Source organism: Odontesthes bonariensis, chromosome 23 (genome assembly GCF_027942865.1).
Source record: "Odontesthes bonariensis isolate fOdoBon6 chromosome 23, fOdoBon6.hap1, whole genome shotgun sequence".
In the NCBI taxonomy this organism is placed as follows: domain Eukaryota; kingdom Metazoa; phylum Chordata; class Actinopteri; order Atheriniformes; family Atherinopsidae; genus Odontesthes; species Odontesthes bonariensis.
In genome coordinates this window covers 14,843,967-14,869,590 of record NC_134528.1, presented here as the reverse complement: position 1 = coordinate 14,869,590, position 25,624 = coordinate 14,843,967, and the positions used below count along the sequence as shown (strand labels likewise).

Sequence of the window (25,624 nt, the reverse complement as noted above, 5' to 3'; positions counted from 1 at the left end):
CAAAATAGGGGAATAAAGTCCAAGGACTTTAATGTTATTTGCCACATGGTGGTGCAATGGGCTAACATAGAGGATGTGTTTTTTTTTTTAGCTTTGAATGATTTCAACCTCAGACCCTGCATACCTTTTGGCCTCGGGTGACCCCCGAGGCCAACATAGCCTGAAAGGTTTCCTTCTGCAGCTTGACAGCTTCCCTAACCACTGGTGTTGACCAGCAGGTCCTCTGGCTTCTGCTACGACCGGCACCAGTGACCTTCAGACCAAAGATCCTGAGTCCACCTCCGCAACTGAGGTTTGGCCAATTCAGATTCCAAGTCTTCAACCTGTATTTCTGTATGAAAAACTGGAGGTGTGTTATAAAGATCTGTCAGACAGGCGCATCAACCAGATGTTCCCAGTTACCCCTCACTGCTCATTTAGTCCTACATGGGGACCGTACTCGAGATCTTGTTAAGCAGCACTACGATGCTGGTTATCAACTTTGTAAATCAATCCAAGGTTTCTTACTTTTTGATAATTTCGCTATCAAAATCCTATATTTCTGGCAGACTGAAAAGCAACACAGCTGCTACAGCCAAAGCAGGAAGGAAAAATGTAAAAGGATGCTGATCAGCGCATTTAGATGTATTTCTCCAGAGCAGGTTAGGTTTCCAACATAAGTTGCATGGTGATTTAACCCAGAACCAGTAATTCAGTAGCTACTAGATCCAACTCACCACAAGGTACTGATCGGTTGACAGCTCTGTCCCTCTCTTCCTCCAGGTGTCGAAGACATACCAATGCCTGCCTAATGATACAACTACAAAGTCCATTGCTGACCTTTGGACTAAGGTGGCCTTGTACCAAGTACCTGGTATCTTATGCTTGTTATGGACAATTCGACTTGCTGAGAATTTCAATAACAAAACAAAGAAAAGATGCATTTGTGTCAATCTGTGTCAAAACCTGGGGAGAAGCAAAGGCAAGATGCACTAAGTTGAACGAACAAAGGAGCAAGCTGTACAGATTAATACAGGAAGCAAATCTGTTTAAGCTGCAGAAAAAAACAGCAAAATCTTAATAAGTCAAATGACAGAACAGCACTAAAACATGGAACATGACAAAACCCATCGATCGTGACAGTATTTCATGTCTAGATTTCTTGAAGTATGTATATTTTCTTTTCCCTTATTTATTTAATTTTTTCCAGGCAACAGGTCTAAGAGAGAAAGCTAGACAGCCCCCTCCTCAGCTCCTTCAGAAGGATACATAATCCCTCCAGCATGTTCTGGATCTCCCTGGGGTCTCCTCTTAGTTAGATCTGCCAGAAAAAACTCCAAAGGGAGGTGACCAGAAGGAATTGTAATCAGATGCCTGAGCCACAACAGCTGACTCCTGTTGATTCTAATTCTCTTTTTCTAACATTTACTTACTGCTTTTGTTATCAGATTTCTTGCACTGTGTTAAGTTCTTGTGTGCAGCTGATGGAATATGTACAGTTCTGATTAAATCTGTATGTTCACACAATAATTCCTTTAGCACAAGAATACCTTTTGTACATCTTACTGCATTATATCCCTGTTTGTTGAGTTAAACTTGTATATGCTCCCTTTGGGTCAGATATTGCAGAACTTTAATATCAATTATCACAGTTATGCAGACGATACACAACCTTATGTGTCTCTGTCACCAGACGACTGCAGCCCAGCAGACGTACTGTGTCAGTGTCTAGTGGAAATAAACACCTGGATGAGAGAGAATTTTCTACAATTAAATGAAGACAAAACTGAGATCATTCTGTTTGGTAGCAAAGAGAAGAGGGTCAGCGTTGGTAAATATCTTGAGAATCGGGACCTTACAATCACTGACCAAGTTCGTAACCTCGGAGTGTTGATAGACTCACATCTAACTTTCAGCAGCCACATCAAAGCTGTCACCAAGGCAGCTTTTTACCATCTCAGAAACATCAACAGAATTAAAGGTTTCCTCTCCCAAAAAGACTAGGAGAAACTCATCCATGCATTCATCTCCAGTAGACTCGATTACTGTAATGCTCTCTTAACTGGACTTCCCAAAAATAGCATTAAACATCTGCAGCTCATCCAGAACGCTGCTGCTAGAGTTTTAACCAGGACTAAGAGATCTGAACACATCACACCAGTTTTAAAATCTTTACACTGGCTTCCAGTCAGTCACAGAATAGATTTTAAAAGCCTGCTGATGGTTTACAAATCCCAGAACGGTTTAGGGCCAAAATACATCTGTGATATGTTCAGAGAATATAAACCCAGCAGAGTTCTTAGATCCAAGGACTCAGGTCAGCTGGTCCAGTCCAGAGTCCAGACTAAACATGGAGAAGCAGCATTTAGCTGTTATGCTGCAAACAAGTGGAACAAACTGCCAGTGGAGAGTAAACTTTCACCAAATGTAGACATTTTTAAATCCAGGTTAAAAATATTTCTTTTCTCATGTGTCTATGCATGAAATCTGCACGATATCTTTAAACTTAACTAGACTGTTGCTTGTTTTTAAATTAATTTAAATTATGTTATTTGTTTCTCTTTATATTCTTTTATGTATTTTTAATGCTTCTTCCACTCCCTGCTGCAATGCTTTTATTTTATGTAAAGCACTTTGAATTGTTTGTACATGAAATGTGCTATAGAAATAAATTTGATTTGATTTGATTTGATTTGATTTGATTTGATTAAACATGAGAAGTCATCCGGCTTGCCCATCACATCGTCTTTCTTTTTCTGTTATTTATTACTTTTTTATTATTATGCTTGGGTCATTTTTAGCCTTAAACGAAGCAAAGATTTGGCTCTTGAAATGTCTCGGTAAAAAGCATTTGTTTTCGTATGTTACCTCGGTGACAAACAGAAATTTTCACCCCATTATTGTAAATCAGCTATCAGGACTGAAACATTACCAGAATCAGTATTCAACCTGATGTCGTTTAACACTTTGACCAGAGCTGTTTCAGTGCTGTGATAACGTCGGAAGCCTAATTGAAAGTTATCAAGACTTCCACTTTCATTCAGAAAGTCGTTCAGCTGGTTAAATACAACTTTCTCAATAATCTTGGATATAAAAGAGAGGTTAGAGACAGGTCTGTAGTTGTTCATCATAGAGGCGTCTAGCGTTCTCTTCTTTAGGAGTCTTCTTTAGTTCTTTAGGCAGGAAGATGAGGAACACATACATTTTTATTTGACTATATCAAAACTAAAGAATTGGTAGAGGTGGGATTTGTCAAAACCAGGAATGTAGGACAGAACAAAGTAGAAATGATGACTTTGGAACGTAGCCTATTACAAGGTACAAACAAGTTGTAACAATGAGGAGTTGAGAAAATACAAAGGAATTCTGGAAGTAGACTGAGGAGGGTCAACCAGTAACTGGTGAGTCATAAAAATGTTCTCCTCCATTACATTTTTCAAAGCTCCTACGCAACACTGAACATCTGTATTTATTCCTGATATTGAGTAAAAGCTTGCGCAAAGCATTACCATTAAACTATCAGATATGCCAAACGTTCCTTCTAAAACTGAAGATATTTAAGATGGCTCTTTGACAGAGATGTTTTATTGCAGCCAAGCAGTCATGCATACTCTGTACTGCATTTTCTTGTTGTTACCTGTTCCTTTGTGAAAGTGTGACACAACACAACACAGTAAAGGACACAGTAACACATCTTCTGCGTTTATTTTTTCAGCCAAAGAGAAATCATTCAAAAAGACAAAAACTTCTGAATACTATGAATAATGTAAAGGGTCCTCAGTTTTCAACTCTGTGGTATTCATATTTTGTAAATGACAAAGATTTAAATATTCTATTGGAACCACTTTTTCCTAAATATATATTTTGTTTCATTTATCAGCAGACATGTTTATTGTAAAGAAAAGGAAATGTATTAAAATCTCTGGAAGAATCATTTGGAGAGCGTAAAAAGGAAACGTTAAATGGACTTTTATTTGAAATCATCAATTATATGATGTTCACTGCTTAGAGTTTGGACACCAGTCTGAAACTTTATGAATTCACCAATAAAAATGCGGAACTGAGAAAAACATTAACATAAAAACAATTTACACTTTATGCAGAGATGTCGTCATCCTCTGTTTCATACATGCAAACTGAAGCGTCAATTTTGTTCCTTTGTATACTAAAATATCCAACGACTTTTCTACCTTATAAATACAGTATCTGTGTACACAATCAACAGTTTTTCATGTGGAATGCTTACACATTAACTTGGAAACCTTTTCCGTAGGAAAAAGAATAAAAAACTTTACCATGCAAGGAGGTAACAGGTATCATTAACGGCAAAATGCTCTGAGTATGTTGGAAAAAAATATACAACATATACTGCATCCACTGTTGTGGACCTTTAGTTGAAGACACACTTCAGTAAAGCCAAGATAATGCACAAATACATGCTTTTGCATAGAAAGTGACAAATTTGAGAGCCCAAGAATTAAAAGGGAGAAATAGAGCACCCACTAACAATCTCCACCTTTTTTAAACACTGTAAGAAGTTGCATGTCAATAAACTGAGTATCTTGCTTGGAGCTGCTTCATTCCAGTCTGCCCCTGAAACATGGACACTTCAGTCTGTGAGGTCCAGGCACCATGACTGCTCAGTACTCTCAGTCTGGTTGCCAATGCTGGACCTTCGAGATGATGCACTTTCGCTGTCCCTGCTTTCCATGGAGTCTCTGTTTCCCAGCAGGCACTCCAAACTGATGTGCTCTAAAGCAAGTGGGTCGCCTAATGGGAGACAGGACTCTAGAACATCCATCTGCGGTGATCCTGAATCCAGAGAAGAGACAGGGTGGATGGAGGGGTGCGAGTCGTCGATTTGGAAGATAGAGGTATCCTGGATCAGATTATGAGATGGCGGGGCAGACATCAGAGCACAAATAGCCTCATTTGAGGCTTGTGGAAGATTGAGATGGGAGTAAGAACCGGGTGATGTGTCCAGTAGGCTGTGTGTGGATGAAACTGTAGGAGAACTGGACAAAAGGCAAGAGAATTGATCACTATCACTTGGAGGCTGCAGGCACAAAGTGGGCTGGGACTGGCTGATCGTGGTGGGACTTGCACTGAGAAGTTTGGAGTCTTCGTGTCCTGCATGACATGCCAGAGCAGGACTTTCACCCTGGTAGGCTGGACTGATGCTAAGAAGCGACGGGCAGGTCCACAGCTGCAAGGACTTGTTCTCAGAGCTATGGCATGTGCCTAGCTTAGATACAGCGTTTACAGAATGCGGTAGACAGGAGTTAGCGGGTGGAGTAGAGGGCCGGTAACTCTCTGTTTGGGATTCAGTCATTCCACTGCAGCTCCAAAGGCCAGAGGCAGTTGGACTTTGGTGGCTGTGGGCTTTGACGCTCCTGGGATCATTTTGGAGGCAGTATGTTGAAGCAGGACTGAGTGGCATGCCAGCGTTGGAGGCTGTGGGAGGGTTGGACACCGTTTGGACAGAATAAGGAAAGGGGGGGAATGAGGTCTTGTGGTAATGTACAGACATGTGAGCCTGGAGGAGATGCATCATGTGGTGTAGACCTTTGGTGCACTCCGATACTTCCTGGTTTAATGTATCCATCTGTTTAGAGAGTGCATAGAGTTGTTCATGATATTGAAATACTTTAAATATGTCCTACATTATGTAATCAAACAGACCAAATTAGGTTAAATACACAGGGAGAACACTAAAATACCAAAAACACAGCTCTATCCATTAAGTCTGCATGAAAGAAACAAATTTATTGGCTTCTATTGTTGGGTTTCAATTACGGCTTCATGTCCAGATATGATTTCATTTTGTCCTCCCAAAAGAGCACAAAAAGACTGCTAATCCTTACAATGACTAAAATGGTTTATTGTGTAGCACTGAAGCCCTGGGGATATTAGCAAAGTTTAATAATGTAAAGAAGGAAGAAAATAATATTGTTTTCACTCTATATCCTGAGAGATTAAAGGTATGTTCACACTCTGTGCCAAAGCAGAAATTAGTCCTGACACACTTTACTGTTCAAACTGGCATTTTCTTTCATACAAGACACAGATGCCTGAGAGAAGACCTAAAGATAAGGTCACACTGATTGGACAGTTTCTCTGACATATATTTGGTTAACTGAACTTACAAAATCCCCCCCAAAAATGCAGCATGTTGGAATAAATGAGCTCCTTGTCTTCTAGTATTTTCTACCAATGGAGATGTCACAAACAACTTTCTAAATATACAGGCTCAAAATAGCTCCAAGAGGTCCTGCACACAAATGAGGATATACTGCAAAGAAATGGTGAATCCTGCTCTGAGCAGTGTAGCTCCTATGATTTGGGGAACGGGAAATGTTTGAAATACACAGTCTAAGTTTGTCTGTCCAAGGTAAAAAAAAAATAAACCTCACAAGTGTGAACACACCCTACGCGTGCAGAGACAGACTGGGAGCAATGGAGTATTTTTACTGTATGTTTCCCATTTAGATATACCAGCAAGGCTGATAAATGGTGCCAGAAATATATAAATGAAACTAAATGTTTTACTTTCTTACTTTAAGTGTCAGGGTTTTCATTTCTAGAATAAAAATAGGAAATTACATGATGTGTTTCCATGTGTTGCTGTACAGTCACCCCAAAAGACCTCAGAGACCACAGATTGAAGTTGTAATGTGAAAAATTTGAAGCAAAGCAGATGTGGATATACATCATCTTTAGGCCATGAATTTTAAATTTGGCTTAAGTGGCTGTACTTTACCTTAAGGTTGAGTTGACTGAGGCTCTGTCTGACTTCCTCTGTCTCCAGAAGCAGAGCGGTGTTGGCTTGTGGGGACTCTTGAGAGGGAGAAAATGAAAAGACTTATAAAAACACAAATCAGACTCACTACTCAGCTGACCTATTCAGACTGATATGAAACAAAATTGGGATATTTGACTCTTTTGGGTTCTAAGTCACTGATATTTGTAAGAAGCCACAAAGTCCTCAAGGAGGAAGGGAGAGCTGAACCGAACAGTTAAACGCTGCACTTTCAACCACTGAATTTTGTGTGATGTGAGATCAAGACTAATATACGTTCAATAACATGACAACACTTTGCTAAAACACTTTAGTCACTTTCTGGATGAGTGTAGATAATGTAGGGTCAGAAAACAATCATTTTTACCCTTCACATGCAGTTGCTCTCATGGCCACAAGAGGTTTCATATTCTTTCATATTCTGTGAACATGATTATAGACCTTATCTGCCGGAATGAACAAACACCACATGGGCAGATTCAGGGGAAGAGGACGACTCAAAATAATTGAGAGGGACTTTTATTTTGGTCTTTGATTTCAGGATGACAGAATGATACAGATATACATATTAGCTAATGAAGAGTTGTGAATTTGAGAGACTTTATTTTTAGTCTTATGCTGTATATCTTCAAAAATGGTCTATGTCATCTTGTTGGGATTTTAAAGATAGGTGTTTCTGCAGACTGACTATCTGAATATCTATCTGAAATCTAGAATAACAAAAGGAAGAAATGCAGACAAGTGCCACTAAAACCCATTAGTCGGGGGGGTTCACCCTACACAACAGTTTTTAAATAGATTTTAGTATCTACAAGGTGTAGTAGCTGTATTTCATACTGCTGCAGTCTACTGGACACACCTGTCACTAAAGTCTTTACTTCCATCAAGTAGATTAATTGTGTCTAAACTGAACTTAACTGGATAGCCATCCAAGAAGGATTGCAATCATCAGTAAAAAACGATGGCGGGAACCTTGTTCTGACCTCATTTGTCCTTTAACATGTTCTCTGACTGTTTGGACACCTTGGCTGTCATTTCATTCTGCTGTGCTCTCAGATTTCCCCAGAAGGAGGCAGGTCTGCCTCGTGGTATCCACTGTTTGAACTCTTGAATTTACCTCCAGCCATCTGGCACCCATGTGACCCTCGTAGCTGGGGGCAGTTTGACTTACCTTGGGTACTGCCACCTGTGCTGGCGTTAGGCCCGCTGTGCTCCACGGTGAAATGAAATGTGTGCCCATTGTCTTCGATGCCATCTACAACCCTGGCAGGAGGGGTGGGAAGGAAGGAAACAGAGGTCAATGTAACAGTAGAGCTTTTTCAGTTGTCATCAGAGCCTCAAGACGACCCAGAAATGTGCCATGAGAGCTGCTGCTGGCAGAGACCCATGTAGGTTTTTATGCTTGAAGAGAGGAGCCCAGTCTGGAGGGGGGACACTTGAGACCTATGAAACCATGTCTATAGCTTACTGGGTAACTTAGGGATACATTATAAATATAGATGGCAGGAGAATAAGGTGCTCTGGTAATGAAATGCAACCACATCTGTTGAAATATGCAATTCAAATACACCCCATTTACATTAAGCACAGGATGCAGGTTTCTGTGGCATGGCTTGAAGTTCATTGATGAAACAGCATATTCACAGAGCCTCAGATGTAAAGCAGCTTACAACACAGACTGGACATTCATTTACGCAAACATACACATTTCAGAATTTATCACGAATCCTTCATAGTTGCAACATCATGTTGAAAGTGGGCGTTTGAGAGAGACACAAAATAAAGTGTTTGAGACTGCTTGAAAAGGGCAGATTAGCACTGTGGTGGAGTTAATGAAGCGAGCCGATGTGAGATGGTATTCAAGTGGGCACATTTTGGAACATTGTTTTAAAAGAAGCAATGACATCACTATGTGGTTTCTCATATCATGCTCAATCAAGCAACAAAACAGACTGTTTTATATCAACATGAATCATAGCTAAGGTAGTAATGGCATATTATCGCTAAATGGCATAGAACAATAAACAACAATAAAACGTCAAACAATTAAATATTGTCAACTTGCGTGGTAAATTTCAAAAAGCCATTCATTTCAGTCTTTCTATTTGTGCTTTGAAAATGTAATTTGATGACGGCTTTCACAATACCTGGGGCTAAGATCTGGTGGTGGAAAACAGGTGACAGTTGGGATGACCAGCTTCGTAGGCTTCTGCTCAGCCCCTGACTCTCCATGGGCTGAAGTCGAGGCTAGTGCTGCGGCTGACAGCGAATAGCTGTGCTCTTTTTTTGATGGTGGCTGAGGAGAGGAGCTCTGCCCGAGGAAGCCACGGCCAAGGTTAGGTGAACGGCAGCGTCGCAGGGCATTGAACTGCCGCAACTCATCCCCTAACAGGTTCCCAAGTGAGGTACGGCGAACAGGGTTGGTGAAGCTGGGCAGCAGGAGGTTTCGACGGGAGCGTGTGGCGGGAGAGAGGTGGAAGGAGTCATCAGAGTCATCACCCTTGGTCTCCACAATACAGGGGAGCCGGAGTTCCTCCTAAAAGGAAATGAAACATGCAGAGTTCCTCACTATGCTCTCACATTTGTTGTAATTTTAATGCCAGAGTGCCCTACTTCAAAAAAATTACATATATTTTGTGTTCATCAAAATATAAATCATAAGGATATAGAAACATAAAGGGGAAGTTATATATTTAGGTATTTCAATGTTCTTAAAATTACAACACTGGAGTATTGAAAAATGTTTGAAACTAGTTAACACAATCCATCTTCTTTAAACATTTTATAATCAGTTCAGGATGGAATAATTGTGTTTTTCTTATCTTTTTATCATGCTTTAAGGACACTGCCTCAACCCTGTTAAAAAAATCACATCCACCCCAATTCCTGCTGCACTTTACAGCTTGTAAGTCGGGAAAAAGACTTTTGTATTATGGAATTGTAAAGTCTGAGTTTACTAAGTCTGAGTAAAGCAAATTCACGTTTGAGTTTTTTCTTCTACCTTGTTATGCCTCACTGTCATAAATACATCTTACCTAGATGTAAGACTCTGTGAAAAAGTCTTACATCTAGGTAAGATTTATTATAAATTTCCCACAGATGATGAGACGGAGAACAAGTGGATCGTTTTTGTTAAGAGTCACATTGATGAGAAATGTTGATCACCATTTACACCTGCCTTTGCAGTGACTATTTTACCAACTTTCATACGAAACAGGCTGGACTGATGGATAAGCCAGTATTATTGGTGAAAGGGGCTGCGCACACCATCTCATGTATAAATCCTCCCAGTTTGCTTTGGTTTAATAAAACTCAGGTCCAGTGGTTCCTTTTTTAAAACATGATCATGATTTTCAGAGTAGGGGATGCTCTTTAGCCATGGCTGGCGAGTCGCTTACGAGAGGGAAAACTCGGACAAGAAAACCAACGCAGTACAATGCAACTGTGTCATAGAGACGAACGAGACAACACAACAACAAATTATCACGTTTGTTCAGTTGGCGATCGTACTTTTTGTTGTTTTTCATATATTTTTGTTGTCAAATAACAGCCCTTCCAGCAGTAAGACATAAAGGATGTTGATGTGTCATCAGTGAGAAAGTTACCAGAGAAGTGCCACTCAACTGTTAAATATAACACTGAAGCAACATGGAGAGTAGAGGTATGTACCTTTGAGAATGTCTGTGGTGCTAATACAAAAGACTCAAGGTACACACCTAAGAACTGTTGAAAGAAAACAATCCTGAATTTGGCACCTGCCCTGTGCCGAATAAAAGGAAAATGTTGTCTTCGTCAGATAAAAATTCCAGTTCACCACCTGCTTAGATAGATAGATCTTTTTTTATATTGATCCGGCTATTTTTTCGAGTCTTTGTCGATGTTAACAATAGTCAAGGATTAAGGTTACATGATATATTCCAATATTTCTGCAGTCAGGTATCACCACCTCAGTGTTTGCAATCCTAAAGTGCTCTGCAGAGATCTACAGAGGAACCACTTTGTGAGTGGCTGAAAAACATTCAGAAACATCAGAAGCAAGTGATAATTATAAAATATAATGATTACAAATAACAACATTTGACCCCATTTGAAAGACTCATGAGTTGTATTTTGCAATAATATTACTGCTGTGGCTAGAACCCATTAAGTCATCGAACAAGCAATCAACAAGCAGGTGGATGCACTGCTGAAAAGTCAAACTGTGGCAAAAGTCCATCAAAAAAGCTAATTAACAAGAATCTCCTCAAACAAGCTTATCTGTTATGCACTCATAATCTCTTTCTTTAAGTATTCCTTATTCTCTACCCCCTGCAGCAACAAAGGCTGCCTACTGGTAAAAGCAGGAGAAAGTGAAAAATTGTAGTCCTAAGCAGCAAAAATCTACCTTTGATTGGTTCCACAATATTATCTGTGGTTCATATAAAAAATAGGTGACCTTTGCATACGCAGTGATGCTCTGCACGGATCCAGAGTGATTTCACTTGACTTGAATAATACGCAATTCAAAACGTTGTGTTTTACCACGGAATTTATCAATGTTACAGAATTGCGTGTTTGTTGTGTTTTTCTTTGCAGTTACCCGCGTTATTATTTAAGACATCCAGACACCGATTTCAGTGATACCGAATTTGATCTCATAGCCCTTTATTATTTTTATTTTTTTTTTTAGGGTAATCCCATTATAACATTCATCATCTCTGGCTGCACCTGGCAGCATTCCATTTTAATGAAATTTCCAGATTTACCCATGCAAAGACTGAAGCGCGAGAGATACGGTTCAAAATTTAATTTCCCAAGGCCAAGAAAAGAAACATGTGGTATCAATGATGAAGACTAATTACACAATTGATTGATTTCCTTTTTAACATTTTGTCAACAGTTCAGAGCATATAACACTCAAACTGAAATACTTTATCAGGGTAAATGCACGAATCCTGGAGTTGAATTTACTACCTTTTTCACTACCTCCACCATATTTTTGACAACCAACACAACATCGGACAGCAGCCTTTCGTGTGTGTGTGTGTGTGTGTGTGTGTGGGGGGGGGGGTGTTAGAGGGTGGGTACCCATAACCCTTATCTCCACCCTAAGGTCAACTTGACACGTCTTAAAACAAATGACACAGGACAACAGTGATTAACATTAATAAACATTTAATAAAATGCGTCATATTACACACACTCACACACATCCGACAGACTAAGGTGGTGAATTTCTCTCTTAAAGGAGCAACTGATGTCATCACAAGAGGTAACTTGTAACTATTACCTATAGGGTTTACACTGTGGATTCAAGGACTGTTCAAAGTGTGGTAATGGGTGGTAACCATTGTTATTAATTGATTGATATAACGTCAGTGTGAGGGACCATGCTTAATTAAGGACAAAGGTATTCAAAAATGAGGAACAATTTCAATTTAATAGTTCCAAAAAATGAATAAATTCAAAAAAGTCAAATATGAATAACAATTAAATCATACAAAAAACAAATTTGGGCCCAACTAAAATGAGGTCAACTAATTTAACACTAACACAACCAAAAACTGACAAACAAACAAACAAAGAACCAAAGGCTGCTTAAATAGGGACGGAGTAACCCAAATCTGCCACATGAGGGAGCATAATAAAAGGCGAAAGTTACAAAATTACATACAGCAAAATATAAAACAAATAAAGCAAAACTAACTTTAACTTAGCACAAATAATAAGTGAATGTTAAAGTGACAAAATTAAGAAACTAAGGCCAAATTTAACAAATAAAGTTCCCCTCCCCAGTCTTTTAGAAAGAGTGGTATGTTCCAGGCTTCCTCCTCCAGCTGATCTCAATTTGCAGAACCTCAAAGCAAAAGAACAAGTATAAGTAAATCATTCAAATTATCTAAAATGCAAATATAGAATAAATGAATACTAACACGATGTGGTGGTGGTGAGAGCATCCACCACAGTCAGATAAGTTTGAACAGTTTTGAGACAACAACTGCATTAAAGGCCTACAGAAAGGTGATTTTTTGCACAAAACTGAAATAGCAGATCGATTCCTTATATACCATGGAATTTTTTATGATTTTAAAATAATTTTAGGCCCCTGGATAGTCCTGATTAGGCCCAATAAACTATCACCACATTTGACTCGAATTTGGCAAACTGGAACGACAGGTGCGTGACGTCACGAGTGCCAGCTGCTGGAACAATCACCAGTAGTGATTACTTAGTAGCTGATAACTTACGCTGGCAGATTAATTGAGTGAGGAAGAGAGTGAAAAAGTGAGAGAGAGAGAGAGGGAGGGAGTAGAGAAGAAAGAGAGGGAGAACTCTTTCAGGTCAAAAAACACCTGGGTTGTAAAACTTCTGGTCTCATGAACACCAAATTTTTCCTTAGCAACACAACTGACAAAACTTCCCGGGGTTAGGAAGTGATGTTTGAAGTAGGAAAGTGAGATCATAACACAATCATTGTGAAGCAAAAAGAAACCACAGAATGTGTATTATAGAATATGACTAAACCACATTCTGCACCTATTATCATAACAAGGAAACATGTTAAAATGTTCCAAAATTCACCGGCATGCACAAAGCATTTATATAAAATGAAATATATAGGTGCAATACAACAAAGTTTTTTTTTAGAAATGTGTTGCTAGTATCAAGAACTTGCAAATCAGTATTTTATGTTTTTAGTCACAATTTACCTAATTACCCAGCTTTTTGGAAACGGGGTTGTAATCTGTATGTGTGCTGTATGTTAACAATATCTTTAGTGGTGTTGATTACATAAGACACTTTGTTGCGAGGCAGAGTAGTTTTTAGGTTCTATGACTGAAATGAAATCTGCTTTACATGAGGTGATTCTTTGCCCTTGCAAGGTGGCATGTCTTATGTAATGCTTTCTTAAAAACCTGCTAAAGATAACACCCAGCAGTGAGAAGAGATTGCTGACGATTGCTGACTGGTTGTAATGCCATCCTGCCGTGCTTTGGGGAAGTGATATGGCTGCCTGACAGGGTACCCACTCATGGTAATTAGCCTTTGGTGACTGTGGTAGAACAAGTGTCAAGGAGAGCGAATGAAGGCACCTTAGGGGGCACAAATGTCAAGAAGAATGACAAAGGTACCTCAGGGGGCAGAAACCTTTATGTCCTGAGCACGATTCCACTGTCATACAAATGTAGAGAAAATAATCAATAAAGAGTTTTGCTACAAAGCATAATCAAGAACAAATCTGAGCCTTCAGTCCGCCAAATAAGGAAAGGAACATGATATATTGATACCATATTTTAGTGTGTTGTGTGAATGTGTATTCAGTACCTCCTCCTGGCTGCCTTCACGCAGGTTATAAGTGAGGTTGTTATGGATGTCAGAGGTAAACACGCTGGCATACTCTGGGTACAGCTCCAGAACCTCCTTCAGGCCACGGACACTGATGTACTGGAGATCACAGTAGGTGAGCGCTTTCACATCAGCATTGGTCTTGATCACCTGGTCAGTTCCAGGCAAGTCAGATCCAATTAAATCCCCTTTTCCTAAAATCACAAATATCAATCATCCCTTTCTGACTCTACATGAATACCTTAATCATGTTGCTTAAAATGACTACTATAATACATACCTAATATAGCCAGAACCATGTTATCTTTGAGCACCTCCAGAGAACCAGAGTAGACAAAGTAGCTAGCATGCAGTGCGTCACCCTGAGGGAATCAGGTACTCCCCAGGTACACAGAAAGAGGTTTTTATATGAAGAGAAAGTGAGCGCAAGCAGCCACGACTGGCCCCCTTAAAAACCAGCCCCCCCCCTAAAAAACAAAACAAAATTCCTGTTTCCTACATAGATGACAAACACACATTATTAAGCTCAATGAGAGTCGTGTTGTTGCAGCACCTGAAAAACAGCCCAAACAATTAACTACAATAACGCTTAATGAAGTCTCTACAGTCAAAATCAATAAAAAAGTGCCGTATTGCATCAGTAAAATGCCCTCGACCTCTTCATGTTCCTGCTCATCGTCAATAGGCCTATCCTCCGACCCAACAGATATCTTTCTTCAGTTGGCCCTGGGGTGACATTTCCAGCAACGTTTTTGTCATAGCTGTGGTGGCTACTTCCACTTCCACTAACACTAGCGGCACTACAATCTGGCAGCAGCAAACAAATTGTCTATTTTAAAACATTTGGCATCTCGGCCTGAAGGGCTTTTTGCTTTTTGTCGCGGATCTTCTCCGCTCCCCCTTTCCTCTTCTTGGAGCCTCTGTCGTCCTCCATAATAATATTTTTAAGTGAAACATAGATGATGCCTAATGGCGGTATGGACAGATCCACTTGAGGGATGGGGGCAGGGGGCGCAATCGTAACACGCACCTGCTTCTGAACTTGTCCTGAAGAGGCAAGGTCTGTGCAACCCCCAAAAAATGTATAAGACACATTACGAGCCACATGGCCATTAATGGGCTGATAGCAAATGTAGACTAGATATATACATTTAAAAATCGTATTTAAAAAAATAAGGCCACCGGCCCATGTGGACCGGCCAAAATCCAACATTCTGAAAATGTATTGTGAAGGCTACGAATGGGATAAACTGCAACAAGACAATAATCTAATTCAAAATGCCCATACAATAATAACTTCAAATTGACTTTTAACCAGTCATTATACTCGCAATTTTTTATTTGCTTATTGATCCACAAAGGCTCGAGGTGAGCTCAGGGCAATCGCAGGAACTGCTCGGCCTGTCAGCTTTCCTCTTGTCAGGATCTGTGTTTTTGGTTTTCCCTTGTTAATTGATGTTTTGAGTTCCCCTGATTACCCTCATGTGTATTTAAGTTCAGTTCTGTCCCTTGTTCCCTGTCGGATTCTTGTATGTCTCCATGTATGTCTCCCAGTGCTTTAGTTTCTGTATATGTTGCTCCTTACGTTTGGACTATTGTTAATAAAACACATTCCTTTTCCACAACGAGGAGTTCCTGTTGCATTTGGATCCTACTCACCCACAACTCGTGATAATAGGCTGGTCTTTAGTGTTGTCAATAAGAATGACCTGAGAGTTGTTGTGGCTCTAGAAGATAAGTCTTTAAAAGAGAGTTGGTGAAAGTCCCATCAAACAAATAACTGAAGGAGGTGAACAGCTTTACAGTTTATCTTGAAATCTAAGCAGGATGTTGATGGCAATTAAACATAACGGTTTTGACACAGCACATCGCCCATTGTGCTCATTCCTCCTTGTATACATTAATAAACATCATTATTCTATTGTCACAGAAAGTGTGCCTTCATAGTGTATTCTGTAGTGAGTCAGGGTTTAGGGAAGCAGCCTCGAGGCCAGGATAAAGAGTCATACACAGAGGCACCTCAAGAGACTCTTGGCATATATTCTAAAACCCGCTGGAGTATTTGTGGTACAGTTTTGAAATTGAAGATGTAACTCCGTACTGGTTCTGTTTTCAGTAAATGTGTTCTTCCTTACTTACAGCATTGAGCTCTTTGCAGCAGATGTTTCTAAACCTCTGGTGGCATCATCCTGCATTCTCCACAGCTGCACCTGAATAAATGAAGAGTCATTCATAGTCTGACTAAAGGTTTGCCTCGTTTGATACTTTATTAAGAGCAATTGTACAATATAGCTAGATTAACATCATGCCATTTAGCAGCAATAATAATATCAAAAACATTTTAACAGTTAAAATGTGATCTAAATCATTGATAATGGCGCAGATTCCTGCAGTAATTTGTCTTGAAATGTCTATTTTTCTAACTTTAAACAAAACAAATCCTTGCTGTATTCCCTATCTTGTTTTCATGGCATATGAAAAAGAATCAAGAAAAGAAATTAAACTTGTCTTCTCGTCTTGTTTTGCTAGGTTATGCTAGTTAACAATTATCATTGATAACTTGCGAAAATTGGAAAGAAAATATTACCATGCTGTTGGTGATGGAGAGAAACAAGGTCGTTCCTCTGATGGTCAGTGTCCTCTGAAGCCAAACTGGAATCTGGCTCTGGTGACTAAAACATGTACGGCTTTGAAAGTTCACTAAAGCTGGTAGATGGGCCGTCCGTTTTTCAGGTTGTGGCATTTGATGCCTGTGAGGGGCAGCAGCTTATGTGGGTGTGAGGTGTGGTTTTAGCGCCTTCAGTGGACATGCTCCCGATGTCTTAGACAAGAGATTACTGCCTATAATTTCAAGAGATCGGTCCACTGCTTTATACAGTTGCCGGTTTTCAGAACACATTTCTATACTCAGACTGATAAAAGATAAAGTGGGCATCATCCTAAACTTTACTTTTAATAATAGAAAAAAAATGTAATAAGCATACAGTACATGGTGAGAAAAGTAGCTCACAAGCTTTCCTATTAGGAGAGCTATTGACCCAGTTAGTGAGCTAACTCCAGGGACTGAACTGCTCTTTCTGTTCTAAATGAGTTTTAACCTGTGGGGGAAGACCTTGCACAGACACTCCCACAGAATTCACCAGCAGTACAGATGGTTCCAGAAAAACAAGGGGAGTTACCTAAAAAAAAACATGGGCATGCCGCTACAAAACCAGGTCCTGATATCAATGTTGAAAATACACCTTGCACAGCAATTGCGTCATGGTGTTGCCTATTCTATAAAATGACAGCAGTCGAGACAAACCTTCATGTTTTCGCTAAAACTTAAAAGCATGTTCAAGAAAGCATATGTGAAAGAAGGAATGACGACACCTCAGAAACAGTGGGATAGTGAATTTGCACTGAACTCACATGGGGAAGCCTGGGTGACCTGGAAAATCTGCCAAGGCCCTGCAGCATTAAAAAGAAAACAGGGATATAAGAAGATACAGTGAAAGGCACAATGCTATTATTTAGTCCACATTCTATGATTTATTAAAACTTAATTAGAAATTTACATTTCTTTGACAACTTTAAAATAACAAAACACTTTTTTTTTTTATATATATATATATATATATATATATACGGTTTCATCTATGGGTGCCACATTTTATGTCCTTACCCACTGATCCAATCTTTGCAACACAAAGCTGAAACACTCACCCAATACTTTTTCTACACCTAATTGGGCAGGGATTCAAGCCAGACTTTGTTTTGCTGCTGAAGTGTGAAGAAATTAGTAAAGCAAAGCATTATAATCAGATGGGTGGTAAATGAAACTGGTGGTGTGAAGCCTTTTTCTCATGTGTGATAAATATGCTTCTGACAACATTGCTTAACCTGACAGCACAAACCCACAGTCTGTCACTCCAGCAGTATAGTGCCAGGCTCTTTGATGCACAAAAGCAGTAACATGAATCCTTCACTGGAGCACAAGACAAATAATCAGAGAAAGGAAATAAAACTCGGTGAGCTTTGAAAGACAAGAGCAACAATTCTGTGAATCTGTTAAGACAAGAACAAATTCTCCTCATATGGAAAACTAAGCCTAGGCCAACATGGAATAATAATGTGACCAGCATGGAATATGTGTGCCAAATGACTTCATGAATACCAACACCAATTACGAAGCACTGATGCCACAGGTGCCCCGCATAGCAGAGTGAGTTTGGAGGGATTTAACCGTGGGACTTCTTTCTTTCATTCACAAGTACGTTATCTTGCTCTTGCACATGCATGTTGTGCATAGGAGCAGAAGTTTTCACAAAAAGGTGTGCACGTGCAGGCAGGGCCTGTAGTGTGACTCTAGGCTTTCCTCAATCACAATTTGTTTTTGAAACAAGAAGGTGTACAAAGGAGTTTCATAATCCAGCACTTATCTTTCACATCCAGAATACATTTTATGGATTTTCAGTTTTGACTCATGCAGTTTAATGGAACCCTAAAACCAAATCTAAACCTTGGTAGATAATGAGCAAATGTTTGGCTTGCTTATTTCCACAAATTAATTATGAAACTGAAGACAGTGTGAAATTAGGCACACATTTGAAATTGAGGCACAGACTCAATATAAACTCATCGAGTAAAGTGCTGTTAGTTTATCCACACTCAGAAAGAGGGCTGTCTATAATCTGATGTGGAAAAAGAATTTATTTCCAAAAATAGCAATGTTGTCTGAGAATACGGTCATGTGAGACAACTGTTGTGGCATTTTTTCATCACTTCACTGCACTCCTTGGGCCCGCTCAAGGTTGATATTTTTTCCAATCGAACACATCAAGACCTCTGAGCTCATGTCTCTAATAGTTATATATTTGTCTCCTCTGGTTGCCTTCATAAACTTGCTGAACCCCACAACTCTCCACTGACCAGCTTGTTCTTCACACCCTGTGACTACTGACTACTTAATGCTCGCTGTGGCGACGTGGTCATTAGAGTTGAACAAATTTTGATTCAGTGCTGGATCCCTGGTGGTGGGGTGACCTTCCAGCTCTGCACAGGACAGCACAGTTGCCCCTCATCTCTCAAAATGTACTAAGAAAAAAGCAACAATCGTGGGTCTTAGACCAAACCATCCAAATTCATTTGACCAGACCTTCAATCTGACAACATGAATGTAAAGCCATTTACATACGTGAGTTATGTCACATTCATGGCTTTTTCAGTCTATTAAAGCTTTGGCATTCAGTAATTCACTTAATGACCGTTTTGTTTTTGTTAGTTTTTCTCACCCTTTATTAAAGCATGCAAAAGGGAGAGAAGAGCCACAATGTGCAAGCGCTGGGCTGGACAGTGCATGAGGTGCGACTTAATATAATAGTCTTCATAGAGTCACAGTCTTCTCACAACAACATGCCAACAGTTCATATCAGTCTGCCAACCATGAAGTGGCGACGGTGGATGGAAGCAGGCAATGGCACAAAAGAAACCTTGTTGAACAGTCAATCTTTCTAGAATCTTTCTAGAGTCCCAGTTTTCTCAAAAGAAATCATTTTTGCATAAATATTTCAAATATTTCCAAACAAGGTGTATTGTGTTAAAACAGTAATGAAAGGGGACCAGCTGAAAAACTAATGTATGGCCAGAAGGAAAATTTTTTACTTTTTTTCGTTCGGCTTAGAAGAGCTAAGAAACAAGCAGACTCAGTGTTTCATCAACATATCTTAGCTAAAAACAAGTGAAGAGGAAAGTTTGTATTGTACTGTTCTTCAATAATTCATTAACACGATCTGTTGGATTCCTCTGAACAGTTGATAAAAAGCCAACAGAATCCACCACTGCTGTGTGCGTCTGTTCGTTATTGTGACTGCAGCATTTCACGCTTGTGCCATTGTGTGATTTGTTAATGTAGCAAGAGCTGACCAAGTCAGATTGTTCAAATGTTACTGAAAAGCACTAACACACATGACGCCAGCACGTTCAGTTGCCACAAGAATTATGGAAAGCAGTGCATGCGTGAAAGGAGCTTATCCTTGTAAGGACTTATCATTATAGGACTCTAAGATAGTCAGTAATTGTGTCTATAGTTAATTGGGGGTTGAGTAGCTGCAAAGAGAGGGTATATAATGCAATGAATGTAATGGTCTGTGGGTTTTTGTCATGTTTATGATCCTGTTTTACTGTTAATTAGTTGATCTTATTTCCGTATTTTCTGTGTTAGACTTGGTTCAGTTCATGTCGGGTTTTCGGTTTTGTTTTCTGTCCCTTTGCGTTCTTTGGGTTGTCTCAATTAGTCTCTGTACACATGCTGTTAGTTTGTCATTAATTCCCAGTGTATAAATGCTCTCTGGTTTCCTTTGATCAGTGTCAGATCCTTGCTGTTTTTTTTCACAGCTCATACCAGGCTTAGTTTGTTCCTTTTAAGTAGTTGCTTTTTAAAAATCTTTTATTACATGGTACTACAGCACTTTCTGGTTTTGGTTTAATGAAATGGTTATTTATTCCACCTGCCAGTACTGTCTCAAACTACTGCATGTGTTGTTGTGAAATTATTGTTGTTATTAAATTAAACATTCTGCTTTTGAAACTTTTATTAATGCAGTTGAAGTCGCTTGCCCTCAGCATGACTGACAAAAAGACATCCGCTAATTAGCATGAACAGCGCAGATGTCTTGCCCTTCATCTTCTAAACTAAACAAATCAAAAACGAAGAAGAGATGATTAAACTAATGAACAGCAAAAACCTCCAAACCATGGGAGTGAAGAGGAACACATTGCTGCCAAGGAAGGAACATTTCAGGGAGTGTTGTCACTTTTTTTCAGTCACACATCACAGACCTGCAGTTAACTTGTATTGATAGTACAGTGCAATGAAACGGCATTGAAACCAGTGATTAAACGTTTAATCAACAACATTATCATCACGTTATTGGGACTGGCTTGCTTTATCCCATGGCCACGAAAAATTCTGGTACCAAATCTGTGGGAAGACTTGGACTTAATTAAAAAAGATATATCACATTTTCATGAATATGCAGTTCAGCATCAACCAAAAATATAGATAATATTTATTAAAATGGTGGCCCTAAATAAGGATAGGAATAGTGAGTATGAAGGAGAGCTGCAAAGGTTAAGAAGGGAAACTGGAACCAAAGGGAAATTCAACCAAAACCACAAAGAAAATAAAGAAATGTAGAGAGATCATTAGTAAGAGTAAGAGAGAGAAGTAGACAGTAAGGGTGTGATGTGTCTGTCTGTTTGTAACAGAGGAAGAGAGAGGCAACCTCTCTATGAGATAAAGCGCTTTGTAACCTCATCTCCGCAGGACATTGCAGTTCTCTGTTCTTGAAACTGAGAGAAATCTGTGAAACTTTCTCTCTCCCATCATGAAAAAAACACCTGGGTTTTAAAACTTCTGGTCTTATGAACACCAAATTTTGCCTAGCAACACAACTGACAAAACTTCCCGGGGTCAGGAAGTGATGTTTGAAGTAGGAAAGTGAGATCATAACACAATCATTGTGAAGCAAAAAGAAACCACAGAATGTGTATTATAGAATATGACTAAACCACATTCTGCACCTATTATCATAACAAGGAAACATGTTAAAATGTTCCAAAATTCACCGGCATGCACAAAGCATTTATATAAAATGAAATATATAGGTGCAATACAAAAAAGTTTTTTTTAGAAATGTGTTGCCAGTATCAAGAATTTGCAAATCGGTGTTTTCTGTTTTTAGTCACAATTTACCCAATTAACCAGCTTTTTGGAAATGGGGTTGTAATCTGTATGTGTGCTGTATGTTAACAATATCTTTAGTGGTGTTGATTACATAAGACACTTTGTTGCGAGGCAGAGTAGTTTTTAGGTTCTATGACTGAAATGAAATCTGCTTTACATGAGGTGATTCTTTGCCCTTGCAAGGTAGCATGTCTTGTGCAATGCTTTCTTAAAAACCTGCTAAAGATAACACCCAGCAGTGAGAAGAGATTGCTGACGATTGCTGACTGGTTGTAATGCCATCCTGCCGTGCTTTGGGGAAGTGATATGGCTGCCTGACAGGGTACCCACTCATGGTAATTAGCCTTTGGTGACTGTGGTAGAACAAGTGTCAAGGAGAGCGAATGAAGGCACCTTAGGGGGCACAAATGTCAAGAAGAATGACAAAGGTACCTCAGGGGGCAGAAACCTTTATGTCCTGAGCACGATTCCACTGTCATACAAATGTAGAGAAAATAGTCAATAAAGAGTTTTGCTACAAAGCATAATCAAGAACAAATCTGAGCCTTCAGTCCGCCAAATAAGGAAAGGAACATGATATATTGATACCATATTTTAGTGTGTTGTGTGAATGTGTATTCAGTACCTCCTCCTGGCTGCCTTCACGCAGGTTATAAGTGAGGTTGTTATGGATGTCAGAGGTAAACACGCTGGCATACTCTGGGTACAGCTCCAGAACCTCCTTCAGGCCACGGACACTGATGTACTGGAGATCACAGTAGGTGAGCGCTTTCACATCAGCATTGGTCTTGATCACCTGGTCAGTTCCAGGCAAGTCAGATCCAATTAAGTCCCCTTTTCCTAAAATCACAAATATCAATCATCCCTTTCTGACTCTACATGAATACCTTAATCATGTTGCTTAAAATGACTACCATAATACATACCTAATATAGCCAGAACCATGTTATCTTTAAGCACCTCCAGAGAACCAGAGCAGACAAAGTAGCTAGCATGCAGTGCGTCACCCTGACGGATCAGGTACTCCCCAGGTACACAGAAAGATGTTTTTATATGAAGAGAAAGTGAGCGCAGGCAGCCACGACTGGCCCCCTTAAAAACCGGTAACTGGAGGATGTCCTTATTCAGATGCATAGCAATGTCGGCCCGTAGCTCGTCTGGGAAGTCATGGAGGAGCTGAGGATGTATGACAGTTGTAATGAGGTGTGGCACTGATTGATCATTATGAAGTTGACTGTGTAACCAGCAGAAAATCATGAGTGATTACAGGTTCAAAGGACTAAGACTGGATTTCTTCATTGTTAACGTAACATCAATTCATTATGTTATTTAGATAGCACCATATACTGAGGTACACATGACAACAACAACGAAAGGAACTCCCACCTCGTTGGCATCTATGCCATTGTTGACAGACCATGTGGTCTGAAAGTACTCCAGCATGCGCTGTTTAAGCTGCTGGGGCAGACTGTGGACACGGATGAAGTCCTTTAGGTCCTTCATTCGTGTGTGGTAGAGAGAACGGCGTGAGTACATACGCTGAATGATGGCCGTCACATTACCAAAGACCACGGCGTGCATCAATGCTGTTTGACAAAAACAAAGAGCATAACACACAGTAATATCCAGGTTGAAATGTATAAACGGGTAAAATCCAACATTCTGAAAATGTATTGTGAAGGCTACGACTTGGATAAACTGCAACAAGACAATAATCTAATTCAAAATGCCCATACAATAATAAATTCAAACTGACTTTTAACCAGTCATTTATACTTGCAATTTTTTATTTGCTTATTGATCCACAAAGGTGCAACAGTAAATTACACCTTTGTTTACATCACTATTCCAACAAGCAGTAAAATAAACACATAATATTTATCTGCTGGGTTGTTGCATTCATAATTGCCACCTCGGCAATTACGCAACTAAAATAATCTGCTTCTGAGGAATGGGGATGGCGGCAAGCTGTGTCTTCTTAAAGGCCAGCCAAACGATTCAGTACAATTCCTGATGAATTTCTTGCACTGGCGTGCCAATGGAGAAAAGCTTTTATGCCAGGACGCCAGAGGGAGAATGACAACCTGGTGTCAGACATACCGCCGATGAGCATGGTGCAGACGGAGAAGATCTTCTCAGCATCAGTGTTGGCACAGACATTTCCAAAGCCCACACTGGTCAGGCTGCTGAGGGTAAAGTAGAGGGCAGCGATGTAGGAGCTGCGCACTGTCGGGCCGCCCACTGTGCTGTTAATGTAAGGAGTCTCCAGACGTTTGCCCAGCTCATGGAGCCATCCTTTAAAGCACAGATAGGAGAGCACAGGAGAAGAGTGACCAAAATTGATGGCTCTTATCTAGCTACAGTATGATACCGTTATATCCTCCCGAAGAGAAACTAAAGTGTATGTCTTGTTCTGTATGTGTGTACTTATGTGTCAGGAAGATATAGTGTTAAGAGCCTGGTTTGTTGGTGCAGGACAGGCCACAATTACCTCTCCTAAGATAAATAAAGCCATGTCCTAATTAAAACACACAAATGTATGTGCAAGCATGAAAACATATGTTCTTAAAAACATACATATGTTACACACATGCCGATGGTTGCTTGTCAACATCTGTGGCTCTTTACACATTATATGATAAGAAGGACAACAGTATTTTGTAGTAATAAATCAGAAAAACGCTTGCAACATCTGACACTGGCAGCTGTATTAATAAAAGAAGGTCTGCTTTTAATCAGATGATTTATAGAATAGAAAAGCTTGCAGGATTCTGAGTTTTTATTAGAATCCATTTTCTAACAAAAAATGTGTGCCCTGCTCACTACCTGCTTGTTTAGGCATTTGATCTTGTTTCATACAGTTCTCATTAGAGCTCATTAGATCTGAACAGAATAGGTGAGCCGTACTATTTATAGTTTACTGGGGACACAAGAATGAGAAAAGTCTACTTGCTGAATTGGTAAGATGCAGTCTGTGGTATTTGTTGGACTTTCTGCAAGAAACAACTGACTCACATGGCATCTGAATCGAATTTGTAATTAAGGAGGAATGGAGTTAGAAATAGGTTTTTGACTAAATACAGTTAAAAGGAAACTTCCCCTGCTGTTATACCTGTCTTTATACTACAACTAGACTCACCTATTTCCCAGTTCTCAGTGGTCTCAATCTCCATGCGTCCAATCATGTACCAGACGCAGGCCATCCAGTGTGCCAGCAGGGCAAACACTGACATCAGTAAGGTTAGCACCATGGCACTGTACTGAGAGTAGCGGTCCAGCTTATGAAGAAGACGAAGGAGGCGCAGAAGGCGTACCGTCTTGAGCAAATGGACCAAGGAGGTCTGAACATGGGAAGCATTTGAGAGTGAGAGAGAAAAATGGAGAAAATGTCAGTTCCTCTGCTCTGCACACCAACTATGCATGTGCAAAGCTGAATATTCAACTTCTTAAGGTAAAACTAAATAAAAGTATTTTGTTTAATATTTGTTTGTTTTTCAATTTCCCATTTTGTGCTCAATCAAACATGGAAAAACAACAGATATTGAAAAATCATTGGATGCAAGCAGCATGAACCTGGAAGGGTTCCTTTAATTTATGATAGGATTGAATAACAGTTCTTCATTGAAAATACTTGTCATTGCGCGTGTACTTTTCTAAGTCAATTAAGTTTGACATAGAAAAACGGTTGTTGTTTTTTTTTTCATCCGGAAAAAAACATTGAAAAACCAAGTAGTCATTTTATTTTATGATCCACAGATTTTGAGTCAAATTCACAGTTTGATTTGTACTTGTCA

General features: G+C 39.6%; 1 protein-coding gene across 1 annotated transcript in view; it reads right to left on the bottom strand.

Annotated features, from left to right (window-relative positions):
• Positions 1–3,699: 3,699 nt before the first annotated feature.
• Positions 3,700–25,624, bottom strand: part of kcnh4b (potassium voltage-gated channel, subfamily H (eag-related), member 4b) — a 47,390-nt gene continuing 25,465 nt past the window's right edge. Inside the window, exons 7-16 of the mRNA XM_075457609.1 lie at positions 24,970–25,171; positions 23,931–24,125; positions 23,217–23,416; positions 22,757–23,006; positions 22,456–22,670; positions 17,516–17,554; positions 8,926–9,314; positions 7,950–8,041; positions 6,740–6,816; positions 3,700–5,584 (exon numbers count right to left, since the gene is read on the bottom strand). Of these exons, the coding sequence (XP_075313724.1) occupies positions 4,589–5,584; positions 6,740–6,816; positions 7,950–8,041; positions 8,926–9,314; positions 17,516–17,554; positions 22,456–22,670; positions 22,757–23,006; positions 23,217–23,416; positions 23,931–24,125; positions 24,970–25,171 (2,655 nt within the window). The 3' untranslated portion in view covers positions 3,700–4,588. The remainder of the gene's footprint in view (positions 5,585–6,739; positions 6,817–7,949; positions 8,042–8,925; positions 9,315–17,515; positions 17,555–22,455; positions 22,671–22,756; positions 23,007–23,216; positions 23,417–23,930; positions 24,126–24,969; positions 25,172–25,624) is intronic.